Source organism: Sarcophilus harrisii, chromosome 3, assembly GCF_902635505.1.
Source record: "Sarcophilus harrisii chromosome 3, mSarHar1.11, whole genome shotgun sequence".
NCBI lineage: Eukaryota > Metazoa > Chordata > Mammalia > Dasyuromorphia > Dasyuridae > Sarcophilus > Sarcophilus harrisii.
In genome coordinates this window covers 517,732,524-517,754,975 of record NC_045428.1, presented here as the reverse complement: position 1 = coordinate 517,754,975, position 22,452 = coordinate 517,732,524, and the positions used below count along the sequence as shown (strand labels likewise).

The 22,452-nt window shown below is 35.6% G+C and overlaps 1 protein-coding gene across 2 annotated transcripts in view; it reads left to right on the top strand.

Annotated features, from left to right (window-relative positions):
* The window catches only part of LOC105750097 (tripartite motif-containing protein 64-like), a 95,277-nt gene that overhangs the window by 66,567 nt on the left and 6,258 nt on the right, over nucleotides 1-22,452 (top strand). The window contains exon 2 of one of the 2 annotated variants that reach the window (XM_031961910.1): nucleotides 18,264-18,323. The exons of the other annotated variant lie outside the window; for it this stretch is intronic. Coding sequence (XP_031817770.1) covers nucleotides 18,286-18,323 — 38 coding nt within the window. The 5' untranslated portion in view covers nucleotides 18,264-18,285. The remainder of the gene's footprint in view (nucleotides 1-18,263; nucleotides 18,324-22,452) is intronic. 2 annotated transcript variants of the gene reach the window in all.

Genomic DNA, 22,452 nt, shown 5'->3' with positions numbered 1-22,452 from the left:
CTCTCTTCTAATGATTCTATGAATAAATGAATACATTTAATTCAATTCAAAAAGCATTTTATTAAGCAATGTGCTAGGAATTGTAGATTAAAAATAGTCTTTGCTGTCATGTAGCAATATGTAATAAAGAAAAGTATATACTACACACAATGTAAATATGATATACTTGGTTAAGGGGTAGGAGGTAGGTCCAAGAATCAGTTATTATGTGTGAAATGAAATGGTGACAATATGTACCCATTGAGGACTTTTCTAGTAATAAAATCCTAAGACACATGTGAAGTATGGAATATAGTGCTTAAACTTTCTTTGAAGCATGAATACATATTCCTTGATCTCTTTTGAAGACAGATCATGAGAGAGCAATCATTTTTCAGGATTTTCTTACAAAGATAGAAGAAAAGCTGGAAAGGTCCTGAAAAAGAAGTGGTTGGGAAAGTGGAAATAAGAGATCTTTCTTTAACATTAAAAAATAATCTCTCTCCACATTCATAATCAAGGAAAATGACCACCATTAAGTTGGACACATAGTTCTGGCGATATTTCACATGAGGTCCAGAAGAAAAGTGGCACTTATGTATACCATAAAGATGACAGGCACTGTGATTCTGTATAATCATAAGCACAAAGAAGTCTTCAGGCAGTTCTTTAGAAATGCCAACACACCGTCCAATATTGTCTGGCACTTCCACTGCTCAGGAATGTCTGCTGGAAATGAAGAACAAGTTACCAAAGACTTGGGCATAATCATTCAATCTCCCAGTGTTGGTGGGCACTTTTACTTATGCACCTCCATAACTCATACTCTTCAAATCTTCAGAAATGATGAGAAATGGACTAGCTGTGCATGATGTGGAGAGATGTCCATTGAAAGGAGAAGTGTAGATTCAATGAATGGTAATATTAAAGATTTGTTTTGTTTTGTTGAAGTCAGGCTTGTCCCCTAAGAAGTGGCCATCAAGTTATCACAGTGATTTTTGGGGGAGGGGGACTCTATTGGAGGTAGGACATGTCCAAGGGATGAAGGGATATTGTTCTTTGTCAGGTAGATGGAAGAGTATGTTAGGTGCTTATTTAGAAAACCTGGATCTTTTTGCTCGGCTCTTGCTGAATCTCACAGAACAAATGGTTAACTAATGTAAAGGTTTTATAGGTAATATTCCTTATTTTAGATATGAAATTTCAGTCATGATAAAGTAACTCTTTTGGGGAACATTTGAGGGCTGCACAGGAGGGAGACCACTGCCTCTGAGTGACATTAGGGAAAACTGAAGGGGATATTTCTTACATCTCTCTTTTTTTTCTTTTTCTCTTTTATTTCTTGTTGCATACACTTCCCTCCAACCTTTTTTCCCCCACATTCTCTATCTCTATCACCTCTTTCTTTTTATCTCTGTTTTTAGATCTCTTGCTCTGTCTCTCTTATATATGTTTCCCTCCTTTCCTCCTCTGAATTTCTTTCTATCTATAGAAAATCTTTCATTTGATTTATTTCTTCTGGTTCAATCTGGAGAATAAGGATGTAACTATGATTTTCTACATTGTCTTCTTTAAAAACCTTATTCATTCTCAGGGATTTAAATTTTATGTAGATGCTCCCCCAAATATTTTTCTAATGAAACTCTCTGCTGATATCTAGAACTTCCTATTCAGCTGCTTCAAGGACAAATCTTTCCATGGATGTCACAGGCATCTTACCCTTAACATCCCTAAACAGTTCCTGTCCCCACACCTCCAAACTTGAGTTGTCATGATTTAAACATGATGTGAAGACACTAGGTTTGTGTATTTTTAAGAAGAGAAGACTTAAGGGATCCCATGGCAGTATTATTATATATAAAACAATGCATACATTTTATGCATTTATGAGTTACTAAACTTTTAAAGATATCTCTACATTTCTAGCCTTTATGTATTGTCTGCTGGCTTTTTCATTCTTTTCATAAATTTTAACTTTTTACTTATTTTAACTTTAAAAAATAAATTGTATATATTTATGTTATTAGAAGCCAAAATATGTTGATAATATAGAATGTTACATGTACATGTATATGTGCATGTACATATGTGTGTATATCTATATAAAATTTCTGACTTCCTAAACTTTTTCTGTATCATATGCTGACTTTTTATGTGGGAGCCTACTAAAGAGAAAATGCCTGAAATAGAAATCTGGGGCTTGACTAAAAGTATTATCTTCTTTCTTAAATATAGCAAAATATTTAAAGATTATTCTTATTTTAAAAATTTCAGATTTCCTGAGAATCTTGGGTAATGAAATTTCATTCTTTAGAATTAATGTTTCTTCTATTTCTAGTCATATGAAAAGATGCTCCAAGTCATTATTAATCAGAGAAATGCAAATTAAGACAACTCTAAGATACCACTACACACCTGTCAGATTGGCTAAGATGACAGGAAAAAATAATTATGATTGTTGGAGGGGATGCGGGAAAACTGGGACATTGATGCATTGTTGGTGGAGTTGTGAACGAATCCAACCATTTTGGAGAGTAGTTTGAAACTATGCTCAAAAAGTTATCAAACTGTGCATACCCTTTGATCCAGCAGTGTTACTACTGGGATTATATCCCAAAGAGATTATAAAGAAGGGAAAGGGACCTGTATGTGCACGAATGTTTGTGGCAGCCCTTTTTGTAGTGGCTAAAAACTGGAAACTGAATGGATGTCCATCAGTTGGAGAATGGCTGAATAAATTGTAGTATATGAATATTATGGAATATTACTGTTCTGTAAGAAATGACCAACAGGATAATTTCAGAAAGGCCTGGAGAGATTTACAGGAACTGATGCTGAGTGAAATGAGCAGGACCAGGAGATCATTATATACTTCAACAACAATACTATATGATGACCAGTTCTGATGGACCAGGCCATCCTCAGCAACAAGATCAACCAAATCATTTCCAATGGAGCAGTAATGAACTGAACCAGCTACGCCCAGAGAAAGAACTCTGGGAGATGACTAAAAACCATTACATTGATTTCCCAATCCCTATATTTATGCACACCTGCATTTTTGATTTCCTTCACAAGCTAATTGTACAATATTTCAGAGTCTGATTCTTTTTGTACAGCAAAATAACGTTTTGGTCACGTATACTTATTGTGTATCTAATTTATATTTTAATATATTTAACATCTACTGGTCATCCTGCCATCTGGGGAGGGGGGGGGTAAGAGGTGAAAAATTGGAACAAGAGGTTTGGCAATTGTTAATGCTGTAAAGTTACCCATGCATATATCCTGTAAATAAAAGGCTATTAAATTAAAAAAAAAAAAGAATTAATGTTTCTTGTCTTTATATAATATTTTCTCTCTTTAGTATCAGAATCATTGCAGAGCTACAATTGCTACAACTTTTTTTGAAGATAAGATCGATCATAATTGCACTTGACTTTTTAGGAGAAACACAACTCATTTCCATAACTGGGTTGTGCTTAAATTGAGACCATTAAGCCCACAATATTCTTCATGAAGACCTATTGCCCACCAAAAAGTTGTTGAAGGTGAATTATGTCAGAAAACTTCTTTTTATTTGAACCTATACTTGAATGGATGAGAAATCAAACTTATTATTTATAGAGCAGTGTTGTTTAATACTTGATTTTGGATCTGGGTTACAAATTATAAAAGACTCAATGAAATCAAACTGTTTATATGTGAAAATATTAGCAGTATTTTTATGACTGTCATTATTTAAGTATTTTTAAAGAAGGATTCAGCTGAGTTGAGAATTATGGAGTAATTTAAAATAATAACTAAATTTGTGGGAAGAGACAAAAAAGAGTAATTACCTCATTCAACTGAGGTATAAAAGGAAAAACTGAAACCGAAGAAACTAGGAGGTGGGAGATGGTTAGTGCTGGAATCTCATTCTCATTGGGAATTGATTAAAGAGAAAACAACATACATAACTAGAAGAGAATAAAAAATTTCTGAATTCAGGAAGAAATAAGGGCAAGAGGATAGAGTAGAGGGAGAGGATAAATGAAGGACTCTTGGAGGGGCAGATAGATTAATAGAACAAAGTAGTGAGTAGTAATGAAGCAGAAGTGTACAGAAAGATAAAGTAAATAGAATGAGAAAAGAATAGTAAGAAAAATGAGAAAAATGCACAAGTTATTATAGCTCAGAATGTGAATAGGATGAATTTACCCATAAGAAAAGTAGGTAGTAGACTAATAATTTGAATTCGACAATGTGTTGCTTCTAGAAAACAATATAATAATGAGAGATGCACACTAAGATAAAATAAAGAACAGGAGAAGAATTTATTAGATTAATAAAAAAAAAAAAAAAGGCACAGTAATCATGACCGAGGACAAAGTTAAAATAGATTAAATCAAGAAAAAAATGAACTAATCTATGGATCAGCAATATTATTTAATATTGACAGAGCAGTTATAATAACTAAACAATATAAGATATCTAGATGTATACTTGCCAGAAAGACACAGGAACTATATAAATATAAACATGATACATTTTAAACAAATAAAGTCAGATCTAAGCAATTGAACGCAGATTTATTGTTTACAAATTGGTAAAGCTAAATTTTTTAAATGACAATTTTACCTAATTGAATTATGTGTTCAATGTCATTCCGATCAAATTTCCAATAATAATTTTGCTGACTTAGAAAAAATAACAACAAAGTTTATTTGGAAGAACAAATTATCAGAAACTTCAAAGAAACCAGGGGGCAATGGTAAAATAAATAGATTCAGCAGTATCAGAACTTAAACTACATTATGAAGTAAAAGCTTTGTTGAGGTGTGAAAAGGATGCTTTTTATTATTTTAAATTAAAAATTTCTTGTATAAAAATAAAAGGATTGCAAAAAATTGAGAAAAATATCTTTCATAGACAATTTCTCAGACAGGATTGGACTGGATTGGAATACTGCTGTAGTGTAAGAAATCATGAACTAATTGATTTAGAAAGACAAGGAAAGGCTTGAACTTATGAAAGAAAATGCTATTCTATCTTCAGAGAAATAGAATAAGTGGAAATAAACATAATAAAGACTTACATGTATGTGGATGAACATATATGTGTAAATATGTATATGTTCATAAATATCTATGTGAATTAACTCAAGGAAGAAAGAAAAGCTGGGCAACTTTGCAAACAATGTGTAGTACTTATAAATTTTCTTGAAATGGAAATTTATTGTTTTACACTTAAATCTCTCATGTTCTGCTGTGTACATGCAATTTCTTCTATTTTCATTTTGTATTTAAATTTAAAATAAATAAAACAATTTACAAAAATCAAACATTAAAAAGTGAAGTGTGGACACAGATTTCAATTGCTTCAGGAGTTCAAATATATTTGGAGAAGTGTTAGTGTTAATGAATTATGTTATTCTCTTCTCTTTAATTCAGCAAGCCATACAATTCAGACCACATTATTTTCAGATTAATTATTTTCAGATAATTCAGATTTCATTGGTGCAATGAAAAAGACCACTGGTCTTGGAATCCGAGAATCTGGATTTAAATCCAGGAGGTGCCACTGAACTTGTATAACCCTGGCTGAGAGACAACCTCTTTGGGCTTCCGTTTTTTGATCTATGAAATTAATAGTACTGAACTTCATGACTCTAAAGTTCTTTTTAACTCAATAGTTGATCCTATGAATTCTGCCTCAAATTGTTTGCTATTGTCTATCTCCCTAGATAGATTGTAAATTTCTTGAAGGTAAAATTCATGTCATTCATTTTATCTATTATTCTTTCCCCCTAGCATTTGGGAAGACTCTGTTATTTACTTCATGGACTTACAAAATTAGAAAGGAGCTCAGAAATCAGTTATGGGGTGATCTAGTCACCTTCTAATACAAAAAAGTTATGACTTGAAAGCCTTTCAGTAACAAGTTTGTCACACTTTGATATTTTCAAATCTATTTACATATGCTGGTTTATTTGATCTTCACAATAACTTTGTGAAGAAAGTGCTATCATTCCTCCAACTTTTAATTTGTTCTTTATTTCTTTAAAAAGAACTTCACAATTCAATTTATATGTTTATGTGCTTTGATTATTAATTTTCTAGCATCTTTAAGCATTTTGAATTTGTATGAAAGAAGATTTATTCCTCTATTAATTCTTCGATGTTATTATTATTATTATATAGAAATATTATTGATTTTTGAAGACTTACTTCATAATTGGAAACTGTTGAAACTATTAATTTTATCTTTCATCTCTTTGTGATATCTGCCTCCTAAGACCTGGATCTTAGGTTCCGCACAATTTAGTTATCTTCATAGAACAGTTCAAAAAGTGGGTTGTTTTTTTTCAGAATATCTTATTATTTTCATAGCTCTAATAGCAATGTACTAGTTTGCCTGTTTTCTTCTAAAGTTCCTCCACTTTCATTACCTTCCTGTTTTAACATAATTTTCTACTCTGATGGTTATGAGGTAAAATCTCAAAATTGCTTTAATATATAATCTCACTAATTACTACACAGATATTTTTTTCCCAAATGATTGTTGATAGCTTGGATTTCAATTGGATTGGGTTCTTTCTTGAAAATTATCTCTTCATGATGCCAAGATGGTGGAGTAAGCAGTGAATTGATGTAGCTTCCCATGTTGACCTCCAGGCAAAAAGCAAACAAACAAACAACCCCAAAACAGGTGCTAGAATGGCAGAAACAACAAGAAGACAGAGTGGAATAATCTTTTATTTCAGGAAACTTGGAGAATCAGCAGGGTCCCTATTACTTGGGTTAAGGGTTGCAGTTCAAACCAGGAAGCTCTTCAGTGAACTAGCAACAAGTCTCACCTAGCAAATTAGCAGGAGAGCTGATCCTGAGCCCCAGAGTTCTAGAGCACGCAAAGATCAATATCAGAATCCCCCACATGCCTTGATAAAATTAGAGGAAGCCTTAGGCTCCAGCTCCAGGAATAACCATTTACTCTAGTGAGGCCCTGGCTAAACAGGCATCTTCCAGAAGCTAGACCAATCTATGTTTTTGTGTAGCCCCAGGGAAACACAGAAACACGCCACCTGGTCTCAGCATATGCCAGATACCACAACTAGGATGCCAACTCAACACCAGGTAAGCTGCCAGACCCCTAAAGCTTCCTGTATCACTAGCCATTCCTCACTCCATCTCCCAAGCTAGCACCAATATGAAGGTCTGTTGAGATTCAGGGCAACATCAGCAGCACCAAATAAACTACCAGGTCCTGTATCAACTGGTACAAGAACCTGAGACAATAATACTCCTTGCAGCCACAGAGGAGAGCTTAAACTTAAAGGAAAGGGGAAAAATGACCGGGGGGGGGGGGGGGGGGGGGGGGGGGGGGGGGGGGGGGGGGGGAGGAGGAGATAGAGACAGAAGCAAAAAACAACAACAACAAAGAGGATCTGACCATAGATTAATACTGTAGATACTGTATAGATAACACTATAATTAGTGTCAGAGAAGAAAAAGACAAAAACTCAGGAAAGGACCATATGAAAACACATATGGACAAAATTCCAAAGATAAATGGGAAATGATCTCAAGTCCAGAAAGAACTTATAGAAGAGTTCAAAAATGGGATTAAAAATCAAATAGAAGAGGTAGAAGAAAGATTGGAAAAAGAAATGAGAGTGAAATAAGAGAATCATGAAAAAAGAGTCAACAGCTTGGAAAACTGCTTAAAAAGTATAATTGGTCTGGGGCAGCCAGGTGGTCTGAGCTGGAGTCCTGAAGTCAGGAGGACCTGAGTTCAAATCTGACCTGGGACACTTAACACTTCCTAACTGTGTGACCCTAGACAAGTTATTTAACCCCAATTGCCTTAGCAATAATAATAATAATAATAATAAAATTGGTCAAATAGGAAAGAAGATACAAAAATCCACTGAAGAAAACAACTCATTAAAAAGTGCAATTGACCAAATGGATACAAAAGTACAAAACCTAATTGAGGAAAACAACACCTGAAATATTAGAATTGGGCAAATTCAGAAAGAATCAATGAAACAAATTCAAAAGAATGAAAAAAGTAGAAATGTTTTTCATGGAGAAAAAATATTGATCTGGAAAATAGATCCAGGATGGATAATATCAGATTCATCTGACTATCTGAAACCCATAATCAAGACAAGGACCTAGAAGCGCCCTCTCAGAAATTTTCAAAGAAAACTGTTTTATGTGCTGGGACCAGAGGGCAAAATAGACATTGAAGGAAGTAATTGATCACATCATCCAAATTTCAGAACTATCAAGTGAAGTAAAAAATACTATAAATGGCCAGAATGAAACAATTCGAATATTAAGGCATCACAATCAGGATTAGACAAGACTTGGCAACTTCAATATTAAAGAACTGGAAGTCATGGATCATGATATTGCAGAAGGCAAAGGAGCTAGAACTGCCACTGAGGCTCACTTACTTCGAAAAATTAAGTATAATACTTCAAGGGGAAAAGTGCCCATTCAGTGAAATAGAAGGATTTCAAGATTTCATAAGGAAAAGATGAGAACTAAAATAAAAAATTTGACCTTCAACATCAAGACCCAAGATAAACAGGTAAAAAAGGAAAAGACAATATGAGGGAGACAATATCACTAAATTGTTTACATCTCTACATGGGAAAATGATATTTATGATTTTTAATAATTATATCCCTAATAGTACAGATAGAAGGAATATATGTTGCAGTCAGAACAACAAATGGGCTAGTAATGGTTGAAAATAAGGAGACAGGATTGCTGATAATTCCACAGAGGTGCTTAATGAGAGAAATCATGTTGCATATATATATATATATATATATATATATATATAATATATACACACACACAAACATATATACATATATATTGTCTAAGGCAATTGGGGTTAAATGACTTGCCCAGGGTCACACAGCTAGGAAGTATTAAGTATCTGAGCTCAGATTTGAACTCAGATTCTCCTGACTTCAGGGCTGGTACTCTATCTACTGCACCACCTACTTGTCCCTTAGAACTGGCATATTTTAAAACAATATGTTACAATGAAAAACATTGTTCTGTAACCAACCCTGGTTTTTGTTTTCTATGATCTAACTCTCTGAAGCATGTTGTTTGTTTCTAGGGACTGAATCTTAATTAAAAGTCACAATGCCCCAGTAATTGTGCCAGGACCTTATGTTTTTCTCATGATTTCAAGCTTAAATGCATTCTTGATTAATCTTAGGAGGAGGGGAACATCCCAGTTACTGAAGTTTCTAGCTTCCTGGGAGTTCTCTACAAATATACATAGACAGAGGACACAGGTATAAAGTGAATTAGAGGGAATGACATAAAAAAATTTAAGGATTGAAAAAGAGGAGTAAGTTGGGGTAAAAGGCTCTATTAGAGAAGAGGAGAAAATGCAAGGGTAAGAGATGGGCATCACTTAAACCTTATTTTTATCTGTATTGGCACAAAGAGGGAAAAATATACACAAAAATTTGAATATGGAAATCTGTTTTACCCAATAGAAAAGTAGAAGGTGAGGAGATTAAGTAAATGGGGAATGGGAACTGACAGAAAGTAAGGCAGATCTGGGGAGGTTGTAGACCGGTGAGGAGGAAAAGGGTGATTTAGATAAAAAGGGTCATATCAAAAGAAAATTAGAAGAGCAAAGAATAATCTCTCAGTTACAACTTTGGGAAAGAGGAAAAAGTCATGCTCATTTTGTGTTGAAAAATGCAAAATAGAATATGACAAAAAAGAAAAGTGATAAATGTTGTAAAGATGTGAGAAAACTAGGGCATTAAGTCATTGTTGGTGGAGTTGTGAACTGATTCAACCATTTTGGAAAGCAATTTGAAACTATGTCCAAAGGCCAACCAAACTGTGAATGCCCTTTGACACAACAATACTACTATAGGACCCAAAGAGACCATAAGAAAAGGAAAAGGACCTACATATGCAAAAATATTTATAATAGCTCTTTTCCTGATAGCAAAATATTGGAAACTGAAGGGATGCCTATCTACTGGGGAATGGCTGAAGAAGCTATGCTGTATGAATGTAATGGAATACTATTGTACAATAAGAAATAATAAACAGGCAGATTTCAGAAAACTTGGAAAGACTTGTATGAATTAATGTGAAGTGAAATGAACAGAACCGGGAAACCATTGAACATAGTATCAGCAACATTCTGTAATGATCAGGTATGAAAGTCTCATGAAGGAAAATGCTTTTCATAACCATAACCATAACCACAACCATAACCATAACCATAAAGAACTTATGGGCTCAGAATGTAGAACTTTGTGTGTGTGTGTGTGTGTGTTTTTTTTGCTCTTGACCTGGTTTATAACTGTAATTAATATGGAAATGTTTTAGTTCATAGCACATGTATGAACTATATCAAACTGCCTACCATCTTTGGAAGAAGAGAGGAGAAAGAGGGAAGGAAGGAAGGAGAAAATTTTGCAACTCAAAATCTTGTAAAAATGCAAAAAATCTTCTTGACATTTAACTGGGGGAAAAATACTATAAAATGTAAACTCATTGAGAACAACAACAACAACAAAAAAAAACCTCTTCACATCTTTTGACCATTTATCTATTGGAGAATGATACGTTCATAAATTTGAATCAATTCCTTATATAGTATTGATGTAGGACCATTATCAGAAATACTTGCACTCAGGATTTTCCCCCATTTGCTTGTTTCATTTCTAATTTTAGCTAATTGGATTGGATCGGATAAAAACTTGTTTAACTTTTATAATCTAATTTTCCATTTTATCTTGTGATCCCCTTTATACTTTACTTGCTATGATTTCTTTAGTTGTTAATAAATCTAAAAGGTAATTTCTATCTTACTCCTCTAATTTGTGATGTGATATTTTATATCTAAGTTACTCTCCATTTTGCATTTCTTTTGGGGTTTTATTTATTGGCCCAAATCTATTTTTTTCCCTGAGGCAATTGAGATTATGTGACTTGCCCAAGGTCACAGCGGGGAAGTATTGTGTGTCTGAGGCCACAATTGAACTCAAGTCCTCCTGACTTCAAGGCCAGTGCTCTTACCATGGTGCCATCTAGTTGCTCCCTACATCTAATTTTTGTCAGACTGTTATCTTGTTTTCTAATTGGTTTTTGACCAATGGTGAATATTTATAATAGCTTTTTATTTTTCAAAATAATGCAAAGATAGTTTACAACATTCACCCTTGCAAAATCTTTATGTGTTCCATATTTTTCTCCCTTCCTCTCCCCTCTTCCCCTGGACAGCAAGGAAACATGTGCAATTTTTCTAAATATATTTCCACAGTTATTATGCTGAACCAAAAAAAAATAGATCAAAAAGAAAAAAAAATGAGAGAAAAAAACAAGCACAAAAAGACCAACAACAGAAATGGTGAAAATACTATGTTGTGATCCACACTCAGTCCCCATAGTCCAATGGTGAATCTTTTTTTTTTTTTTTTTAAGATAAGACGGGTTTTCTAATCTCTGCTTTTTTATTTTTATTTTTTCCTCTCTATTTTTTAAAATAATTACAACTTTTTATTGACAGAGCCCATGCCTGGGTAATTTTTTACAGCATTATCCCTTGCACTTACTTCTGTTCCGACTTTTCCCCTCCCTCCTTCCACCCCTTCCCCCAGATGGAAAGCAGTCCTATACACGTTAAATAGGTACATCCTAGATACAATATATGTGTGCAGAACTGAACAGTTCTCTTGTTGCACAGGAAGAATTGGATTCAGAAGGTAAAAATAACTCGGGAAGAAAAACCAAAATGCGAACCATATACATTCATTTCCCAGTGTTCTTTCTCTGGATGTAGCTGCTTCTGTCCATCATTGATCAATTGAAACTGAGTTAGATCTTCTCATTGTCGAAGAAATCCACTTCCATCAGAATACATCCTCATACAGTATCGTTGTTGAAGTATATAATCTCCTGGTTTTGCTCATTTCACTCAGTATCAGTTCATGTAAGTCTCTCCAACCCTCTCTGTATTCATCCTGCTGGTCATTTCTTACAGAACAAAAATATTCCATAACATTCATATATCACAATTTACCCAACCATTCTCCAATTGATGGGCATCCATTCATTTTCCAGTTTCTAGCCATCACAAAAAAAGCTGCCACAAACATTTTTGCACATACAGGTCCCTTTCCCTTCTTTAAGATCTCTTTGGGATATAAGCCCAGTAAAAACACTACTGGAACAAAGGGTATGCACAGTTTGATAACTTTTTGAGCATAGTTCCAAATTGCTCTCCAGAATGGCTAGATGTATTCCAATGGTGAATCTTTCATTCAATAACTGGGGATTTATGGTCTATCAAAGTCCATGCTGCTGTTTTTTTTCAAATGTTCCTGATTTGCTTTGTATATTGTATTCTCCACAGCAGCTATTCAAAACATCTCTCTTAAAGACTCTCACTTTGCCCCACCCTTTTGAACATAGGACTTTGCCTTATTCTTTATCATTCTTCATCAGTGTCCCTATTTTCTTAATTTTACACTACAGATCCCCTTAACATGATGCTCCATTGTGTCATTAAGCTCTAATTCTGATGAAGGGGTCATATCCTTTCTATTCATAAAGGCCAACTCCTCTATTGGAGGCCATTATTCCAGCCTTTGCCATCTTCCAATCTTTTCAATCAACCATACTCTTGAATTTTCAATCTTTCATTTCAATGGCTCCTATTCTCTTTCTTACAAATATGTTCAGGTGTTCACCATCATGAAAAAAAAATTTATACTTGCCCCAATAATCACATCAATATATTTTCTTCTCTCTCTTTCCTTTTGCAGCCAAATTAGAAAAAGTTACTTAGTTGTCTCCATTGCTTCACCTTAGAGTAAAATTTGTGTTCTTTCAATCTGATTTCTAATCTCAATACTTACATGAAGCTTCTCAAGGTCATCAATAATCCCTAAATTGCTCAAATCAAAGCCCTCTAATTACTCCTCTTTTTTACTGACCCATCTTCAGCATTTGACTCTACTGCATACTATTGAAACCCTCTTATTATATAAAGGTTTATACAGTGTGATGTTCTTTTTTGATTTTTCCTGTCTGGGCACTCTTTTTAACAACCTTTTTCTAGATGATCAACCATATTACAAATTGCGTATTACAAATCCTAAATGTGAATGTCCACCAAGAGTCTGTACTGCCTTTTTTTTTCTTCCTAGGAACATCTTTCTTAGTGGATCTTATTACCTCACATGAGTTTAATAATTATTTCTATGGACAAACCTCATATTTCTAAATTCAAATCTCCTGTCTCTGTTAAGATCTAGGCTTTCATCAGCTATTTTATAGACACCTGTATCTGAATGTCCATTAAGCAACTTAAATCCACTATTTCCAAACTTGAACTTCCTACCTATTCTCTAAAACTGCCTTTTTTTTAAGCTGAGAGTATACTTTTATTATTACTTTTACTGAGAGAATATAGAAAGTTCCATTCAACTATGTTTTCACAGTATGTATTTATTCCTTGCATAGAATTTACTGCCTCCATACTTGTTCCTCTTAGGATAAAAAGCTTTTATTCACAGTCTGAGTTCAAATCTTTCACAAAGATTTTCATCCTCCTATTCATTAGCTACCACTCCTTATATTATTTGCTGTTATATATTTTGTAATGATATTCCTGCACACACATTGTATGTATCCCCTTTAATACATTGCCTAGCACATATGCTTAAGAAATGTTTAGTGAAGAGTGAAATATATTGAAGCTTATGAACAGTCTGCATGAGACTTGTCTCTTGCCCTTTGAGTAATAGGCATTTTTAATTCTTCAGAGAATTTTTATGTCCAACCTACCTGGAAGCATATTGCTTTTATAAAGATGGGCCTTTATTTTATTTTATTTATTTATTTATTTTATTTAATAGCCTTTTATTCACAGGTTATATGTATGGGTAACTTTACAGCATTAACAATTGTCAAACCTCTTGTTCCAATTTTTCACCTCTTACCCCCCTACCCTCTCCCCCAGATGGCAGGATGGCCAGTAGATGTTAAATGTATTAAAATATAAATTAGATACACAATAAGTATACATGACCAAACTGTTATTTTGCTGTACAAAAAGAATCAGACTCTGAAATATTGTACAATTAGCGTGAAGGAAATCAAAAATGCAGGTGTGCATAAATATAGGGATTGGGAATTCAATGTAATGGTTTTTAGTCATCTCCCAGAGTTCTTTCTCTGGGCGTAGCTGGTTCAGTTCATTACTGCTCCATTGGAAATGATTTGGTTGATCTCGTTGCTGAGGATGGCCAGGTCCATCAGAACTGGTCATCATATAGTATTGTTGTTGAAGTATATAATGATCTCCTGGTCCTGCTCATTTCACTCAGCATCAGTTCGTGTAAGTCTCTCCAGGCCTTTCTGAAATCATCCTGTTGGTCATTTCTTACAGAACAATAATATTCCATAATATTCATATACCACAATTTATTCAGCCATTCTCCAACTGATGGGCATCCATTCAGTTTCCAGTTTCTAGCCACTACAAAAAGGGCTGCCACAAACATTCGTGCACATACAGGTCCCTTTCCCTTCTTTATAATCTCTTTGGAATATAAGCCCAGTAGTAACACTGCTGGATCAAAGGGTATGCACAGTTTGATAACTTTTTGAGCATAGTTCCAAACTACTCTCCAGAATGGTTGGATTCGTTCACAACTCCACCAACAATGCATCAATGTCCCAGTTTTCCCGCATCAGATGGGCCTTTATTTTAAAAAGAAGGGGGTATTATTTTAAAAAATTGAATAATGTTCTAAATACCATCAAAATTTCTTCCCTTCTCTTCAGTGTTCTGTGTAGTTTATTGCATATCTTTATGGGACATCCATCAAAATACAAAATATAAGTGAAAATGAGATATACTTGAGGAAAAATGGGGTCTATTTCATCAAGGTAGATGGTTATAGTGGATTCTGGTCCCAGTCAAGGGGTGGATGGATAGTCATGGTGGCTCTGGAGTTCCTGGCTGATCATCAAGTGGTCAGCACTCCATAAAGTTATTTTAGGTCTGTCAGTGTGGCAGTGACTGGCCCCCCAGGCTAGAGGTCAGATTGAGGAGAGGGTCCTCTTATAAATTTAAAAATGGGGATACTGCTGCCAGGTACTCTCACGTAATTCCAGGATTGGTCTCAGCTGCTGAGAAGGCAGTATTGTATGCAGTTATCTCAAGGCTAGCTCTGATTAAGCACAGGATATGGGACTCAGAGAAGAAAGAATGGAGATCAAATTTATTTAAGAAGGGGATGGGGGTATTGTAAGCATCTTCCTGGAGATTCTTGAGTAATATCCTAGAGTGAAAGATTTGTTATGCTGTTAAATAGCTTTTGAATTAGATGTGTTGCAAATTTTCTTGTCTAGATTTGAAATATGAAATAAATTGGTATCTTAGTAATTAGTTTTACAAACTTCTGAGCTATGGTTATAACATTTTTGACTCGGTGAATTCTTAACCATAATGATCTGGTCTAGAAAATGAGGATTTGATTGATTACTATTTATGCTTTACTGTAGGTATGAAACTTGCTGGGTATGGGTAATTGATATATAATGCCTCACTGTCAACAGATGGATGGATGCTTTATACTCATTATGATTGACACCTGGAGTGGAATGGTTAGAACGAGAAATGTACTTGCGTGTACTGAGGAAAAAGTGTATTCTTTTTACTTTATGTCTTAACTGAGTATGGAATAGCTGACTTGGGTAAATGTTATCTAAGTCAACAGGATGGATTGGATGCTTACTATCGCTGCTTGAAGATTGAAGTTAAGTCTTGGCAGGGTGGCCTAAACCTTAAGCTGAAAGGATCCAATGTGTATCAGTGTATCAGTCCTGATACATGAAAGCCTCTTATTAGGGTTTATAGTGGAGTCTCTTTTTTTTTTTTCTTTCATGGGAGGAAGCTTTACTTGTTCAGCTTCTGCAGATTACTGCTGTTTTTTAACTTTATTCAGTTTTCAAGAATGATGATTAATGATTACTGACTTGGAAGCTACATTTATTTTGGTCATAATGCTCAGGTAGGCAATGATTCTAAAATAATCTCTCCTTGATTATTTAGCTCAAAGTATTTCTTTCATGTAGTTCATGTATTTCCCTATTTTACAGCTTTTAATTTCTTTGAACACCCTTGAGTTTCATGGAGTTTATTCAGTGTTGTTCTCTTTTGTTAATTTTAGTTGTCAGAATACTTTCTTTCGATAGAACTCTTGTATCTTGTTCGAGCTTTTAAAAGATTACTTGTATCTTCCACAATTTTCATTCTTTTACAATTTTTCCTCTACTATTTTCATTTGAAAATAAATAATTTTAGCTTTTTTTTAAAAAAAACAAAATCTTGCTTTAATTCTTTTAGAAATTCTTAATGGATTTGTGTCCAAGTTACATTTTTCTTTGAGGGTTTGCTAAATGTTTGAGCCTCTGGCTCCTTCCTACCATAGTAGTCTCCTTGTCATAATAGCTCTTTATAATGAGACTCCTTTTGTTTGCTTATTCTTCCATCTTCCATTTTCCATCTTGACTTTGAAGTTTATTGATTCTAGATTCTGTCCACTTTTGGGAGGGGGTGTCTGGCCTGGGCTTCTGTTAACTTGTATGTTTTTAATGCATGTACAACTTGGGCTGGGGGGCCTACAAGTTTCTTTGTAAACCCAAAGTAACATGACTTCAATAGAAGTCTGCTCACTGCAAATTCCTGCTTCAGATCTGTCATTTTGTTTCTAATTGGTAGTTTTAGTATTCTGCAGCTAGAATCGGCTACTATTGTTGGATGAAAAACCAGCGTCTGAACTTCAGGATCCCCTTTAATTGGGGGATTCCAGCCTATGATAGTCAATTGCAATTTTTCTCTCCTGGAATAGTCTAGAGCTGAGTTGCATTTTTCCTCCTGGGATCAGAACCAGATAGCTGTGATTTATTTCTGGAACTTGTTCCTCATTCAATACAAAGCTAAGGCCCACACTCCCAACCACTCTTCTCTATTTTGATCTGTGACATGGAACTGAGTAGTGAGTGATAGTTGCCAAATGCCATGTATTCCTGGATCCCAACCTAATTCAGGGACCCTTGGGATCTTTTTCCAAATCAGTGTTTCCTGCCTCAGTGCTCGGTGATGGCCTTCTTTCACAGAATACAACTGGACAGATCCTGTCCTCAGGGAATGTAGACTTTGTTGTTGTTGTTGTTGTTTGCCTCACTAAACTGCCCTGGCCTAAAAACTGATTAACTCAAATTTTATTAATCAAAATTATATCTGGTACATTTCCTAGATATTTGTGGAAGAATTTTGTTGACCATTAGATTATTCTGCTTTTTATTCTGTCATTTTGACCCCAACTCCCCATTTCCACTCCCAATTTTTATTTTTTTATTCCCTGACTCCTCAATGCTTACAAACATGTTCTATTCCCCCCCCCCCATTCTTTAAGAAAATAAAATAAAAAGCTAACTTTCATTCATTTAATTCTACTAGCCCTCTCTATCTCCCTTCTTTTTCATAGCAAAATTTCTAGAATTCAGTGTTTGTGATTGTACATGTGTAATTTATATCAAATAGCTTGCCCTCTTGGTGAGGGGAATGGGAAGAAGGGGAGAAAAATTTAAAACTTAAAATCTTTTAAAAACAAATGTTGGAAATAATCTTTACATGTGATTGGGGGGGGATGAAATACTATTTACACAAAAAAGAAAATACTATAAGTTAAGAATCAACTGTTAGAGGCAGAGATTACAATTCCCAATAAATATTATTTTTGGTTATTAAATGAAACATCTAGAATATATAGAGAAAAAACCATTAACTCCTCTCTCATTTCTAATTAATTTCTCAATATTCTACAATCTGACTTCTTTCCTGCTACTCAAAAAACCCCACAACAACAAACTTGCCATCAGTAACCTTAATGAAAGTACTTTGATAGATTATATTCAATTGTTTTTTCTTCAGATACTCATTATTTTTGAACCTATGCAAATGTTGACTATTGACTACCTACTCCTTGAATAGTCAGTCCTCCTTGCTTGAATTTCCCCAGTTTCTCAGATTCTACTTGAACTGGATTCTCTCTCTTAGTGTCATTATTCCTCATGATAACATCTATTTCATTAGTCTCTTCCACAAAAATTATAAATACTCTTCCTATAGCTATAAGTACTAAATGTAATATTGTAGGAAAGGGTATTTGAAAGGACAGTAGTGATTGTCTTTCTGAAGTATTTTTCTCTGTGGAATCTCAGATGTGTATTTGATTGTGGGACAATGGGATCTGACTCTGGCTGGCACCCTATTATTCTAAGGTAAGTGTTGGGACAAAACTAAGTACTGTTGGATCATTTTTTTTTATTAATAAGATTGTGTGAAATGAATGAAGGAGAAAGCAATAAATGTTGGAGAGGATGTGGGAACAGAATTCAGTATTGGTAGAACTTTGAAATAATCCAACGATTTTAAAGAACAATCTGGAATTTTGCTGAAACAGTTATAAAACCATGTATATATATCCTCTGACCCTCTGACTAATATCTCTAAGGATTAAATGAAAAAATAAGAGAAAGTAAATGAATCTATATGTTCAAAAATACTTTAATAGCTCTTTGTGGTGGCATAGAAGTGGAAATTGCAGAAAAGTCCATCATTTGTGAAATAGCTGGACAGGATGTACTGTGTGATTGTGATGCAATACTGTTATGTTATAAGAAATGAAAAGCTCGGTGATCTTAGCAAAACAGAAAATTTCCATGAAATAAGGATGCATGAAATGAGGCGAACCAAAAGGACACTGTATACAATAACAAAATTATGGTTTAAAGAAAGAAAAACTTTTAGTGTCTTTTTGACTATAATAAATTCCCAAGTTAACTGCAAAAGAAATATGAAGGACTATATCTTCTGCACACAGATAAAGAACTGATAAATAGAAATATAAGAATGGTGTATGTATACACATTCATACAATTATACACACACACTACACACAGCCCATAAACATATTTATACCCAATAGTAGCCATCTTCAGGATAGGGGAGTGGTGAGAAGAAAAAAAGGGGGGGGGGGAAGACAATTACTGGAAAATGTTATTATATACTTAAAGGAATTTTATGTAATTCCTTTCTTCCCTCTCCCTTCTTTATGTTCAGAATAAAATTTAAAAATTGCAGTGTGCAAAATTAATAGATCAGTAAACTAGAACCACATCTAACTGAGTACATCTGAAATTCACACTGAATATCTCAGTCTCTGAAGATACCTAAGGCTAAAGTTGGAACACCTCCTTAACCAACAAATAGTCCCCAAATAAAGGGGCCAGTGGTATATGTACTTCATCATTACTGTTAGATTAAATCATGCTACAGCATTTCATTCTCACTGAAACATTTCTCATTTGGTTTCTTACAAACAGAACCAACTCTGAAATTCAGAAAAGGAAATTAAGACTCCCAAATGAAAAACTTTTTTTATGATTCACTCGGGATACTTCCTTTGAATTTCGGTCTCTCCCAACACAAAGTGGCATAAGATGTGAATTCAATTCATTATTAGATTATCCAGCATTATCTCTCTGCCAAAAGCATGTTTCTGATACAAGAATGTGAATTTCAGGAAGTGATTGCATTTACACTGAGTACCATGGAGTTCATATCTCTGGGAAAATGGTTGTCACCTCTGAGTTTATTCTTGGCTTTGGAGGTCAGGAGAATTCACACCTTGAAGGAAGGAGGGGCTTTGGTGTTCTTAGGGGTATATGAAAGGCCTAAGAGGAGACAGATTCAGTTTCCTTCTCCTGAAAGCAGAGAGGAAAGGCAGAGCAGTGGAAGCTGAAGAAAAGATACCAGAAGAAAAAAGGAAGGTAAATTTTTCCATTTAAAAACTTCATTTCTGGGTTAAGAATGTTAAAATGGCCATTACAGTATGGCAGGCATTGAGGTTGAGAGCTATAGTTCACCACGATGTAATATACAACTTTGGGGATGAGTTCTCTAAACCCAGCAAATGGAGAAGAGAGCAAGATCTCATGTTCATGTGTTAGGAAATAACCTGTCAGATTAATGAGGTTTGGCACATGTCAGAGTGTTGTGGGAACCCCTGCTAGTCATTGCAGGTCCAAGATGAAAGAATTCAAGAACTGGAAAAGTTAGACTGTCACAAAGAAGTTTATTGGTACTGAGAAGTCAGCTTTTGCTAGGAGACTTACTTTGAAGTGACAAAGTCCTGGCAGAGAGATAAACAGGGGTGTAGAGAAATCCTGGCAGAGAGACATAAGGGGTAATGATGAGAAGAGGCAGGGGGTCCTTGCAGGCAGCTACGCCAAGGAGAGGTTCCTGAGCATGGCATAATTCCTGCTTGGACTTTCTGCAAGGAAATGAGCCCCAAGTTGCCCTTTTCCATGAGAAATCTGAAACTGAGGTTTCAATTGAATGACATTCCTTCAATGTGGTCATTGACCCCAAGCCTAGATTTCCAGTTGAATAAAACCACTTCCTGGGAGTGGTCCTGAGCCAATTTTCAGCTCAATAGAGATATCAGGTCCAGATCTCCTGCTGAGGCTAAGTAGGAGTGGCCCTGGGCTGGCAAGGGTCATAGAGATATCCCTAAGTTCATGTCAGGAGGGGAGGAGTGAGATCTGAAAATAGCAGCAGGGCATCTAAAGGGTATTGTGTGTCCCAATCAGTCCTCCCATTATCTGCAGGCTGAAGGGCAGTTGAAAATTCAAAGCTTGAAGCCTAAGAGAAAACAGATCTCAGGAGCAGATTAAAAGTGGGTGTCATCCAGGGTTGAGATGATAATGTTTGGAAATGGGGCCTTTTGCAAAAAATGCATCAGGTCCTGTCTGTGACTGCCCTTGGGAATGCTGATAGCCCACTCAACAATGCTGAACAACCCCAATTACCCACAGAGCTTCCTAGCTGAAGGTAGTTAAGGAGTTAATTATCCTAAGGAGTTAATTGCTGGCAGGGATATAGAATGCCAGTCAAGGAAAGTAGGAGAGAAAACATTAGGAGCTTTTTTTTTTTTTTTTTTTTTTTTTTAGTTCTGATCCTTAGTAAAAGTGTTAAGTAGACTAGAGTCTAGGGTGCCATTGAGAGTTACTGAAGAATAAGCCTTTCTTTCCCATTTTCAGGGAAGCTAATTTCTCCTGATGGGGTGGAGTCAGGGAGCGGGGTGGCAGGATTAAGGGTGTGAGGAACCTAGAGAGTCAGGTCAGGTAAGAGACCCTGATATCTATTAGGCCTCCCACCAAGCCACTAATGTCCTTTGGCTTCTAAAAAGCTCTGAACCCCTGGGGTTAATAGCTGTCCCAAGGTTAATTTTGATGTCTCTTCAATTGCCTCTTCAATTAAAAGGGCCTTGGCAGCCATTGCTCTAATACAGGTTGGCCCACCTAGGGAAGTATACAGATGCTCCTGTGAGCAGAGTCTGGAGAATGGGCGTGGCCCTTGCAGATCAAGATAAGAATGCAGTTAAGCTTCTCCAAATCTCTTAACTCTAACTAAAAGTTTGTGCTTAAAAAAAATATCTCAGGAGGTCTGAGAAGAGAGAGTTGGGTCCTCAATGTCACCATTAAATCACCAAACTGGTGAGGCAGAGGAGGGTTCTCAAGACAGGTCTTGAGCCCCTCCCCCTCTGCTATCCTTACTCTATGGGTGAGAGGTAGGAGAGACTAGAGGGCCAGAGAGAGAGAGAGTGAAGGAGAATCCCCACCCATTTTATCAGCCCCCATATGTTGGACTGTGGTGGTGGAGAGGCAGTCCCTCCAGTGCTCCTGCTCAAAATCAGGCAGGGACTGGGGAGTATCCTCCAACAGTTTCCATGTCACCTAGATCACGAATCTGTGGGGTTCCCGGAAAGAGCTGGGAGTCCCAGGATTTAGTTCAGGTGAGAGAGATAGAGTTAAAGAGAGAAAGTCCTGTTCTAAAAGGGATTTAGGACTACATAGAGATGCAAAGGAGAGCTCCTGAGTCCTTAGCTTTTTAGGTTTGAGATCTTTCAGGCTTAATTTGTTTCTACCTAAGGAAATATATTTAGAACAGAGGTGTTTTGTCCCATTTTTGCCAGAAAAAGCCTTAGTTTCCCTTATTCTATAGCTCTTCATCCTTCTCTAGATGTCTCTAAAGATGGAGAGATGACAAAATGCTCCCCGAGTAAAGGAGCCTTTTGTCAAAGAATGCAGGTATTCTCATATGAGGTGTCCCTGAGAGAATACTGCTGGAGCCTGGGGCTCTGATGACTTGACCCTTCCCTGGAATTTGAATGTCCTAGCTATAGAATAGACAAAGAAGAAAGGCTTTTACCTTGTCCAGGTTTTCAGGGTTTTCCTGTCAATCAGGAACCAAATGATGAGGTCAGTGGCAGTACAGAGAGTTGTAGGAACCTCTTTTGGTCAACACAGGTCCAGCATGAAAGAATTCACAAACGCAAAAAGTTAG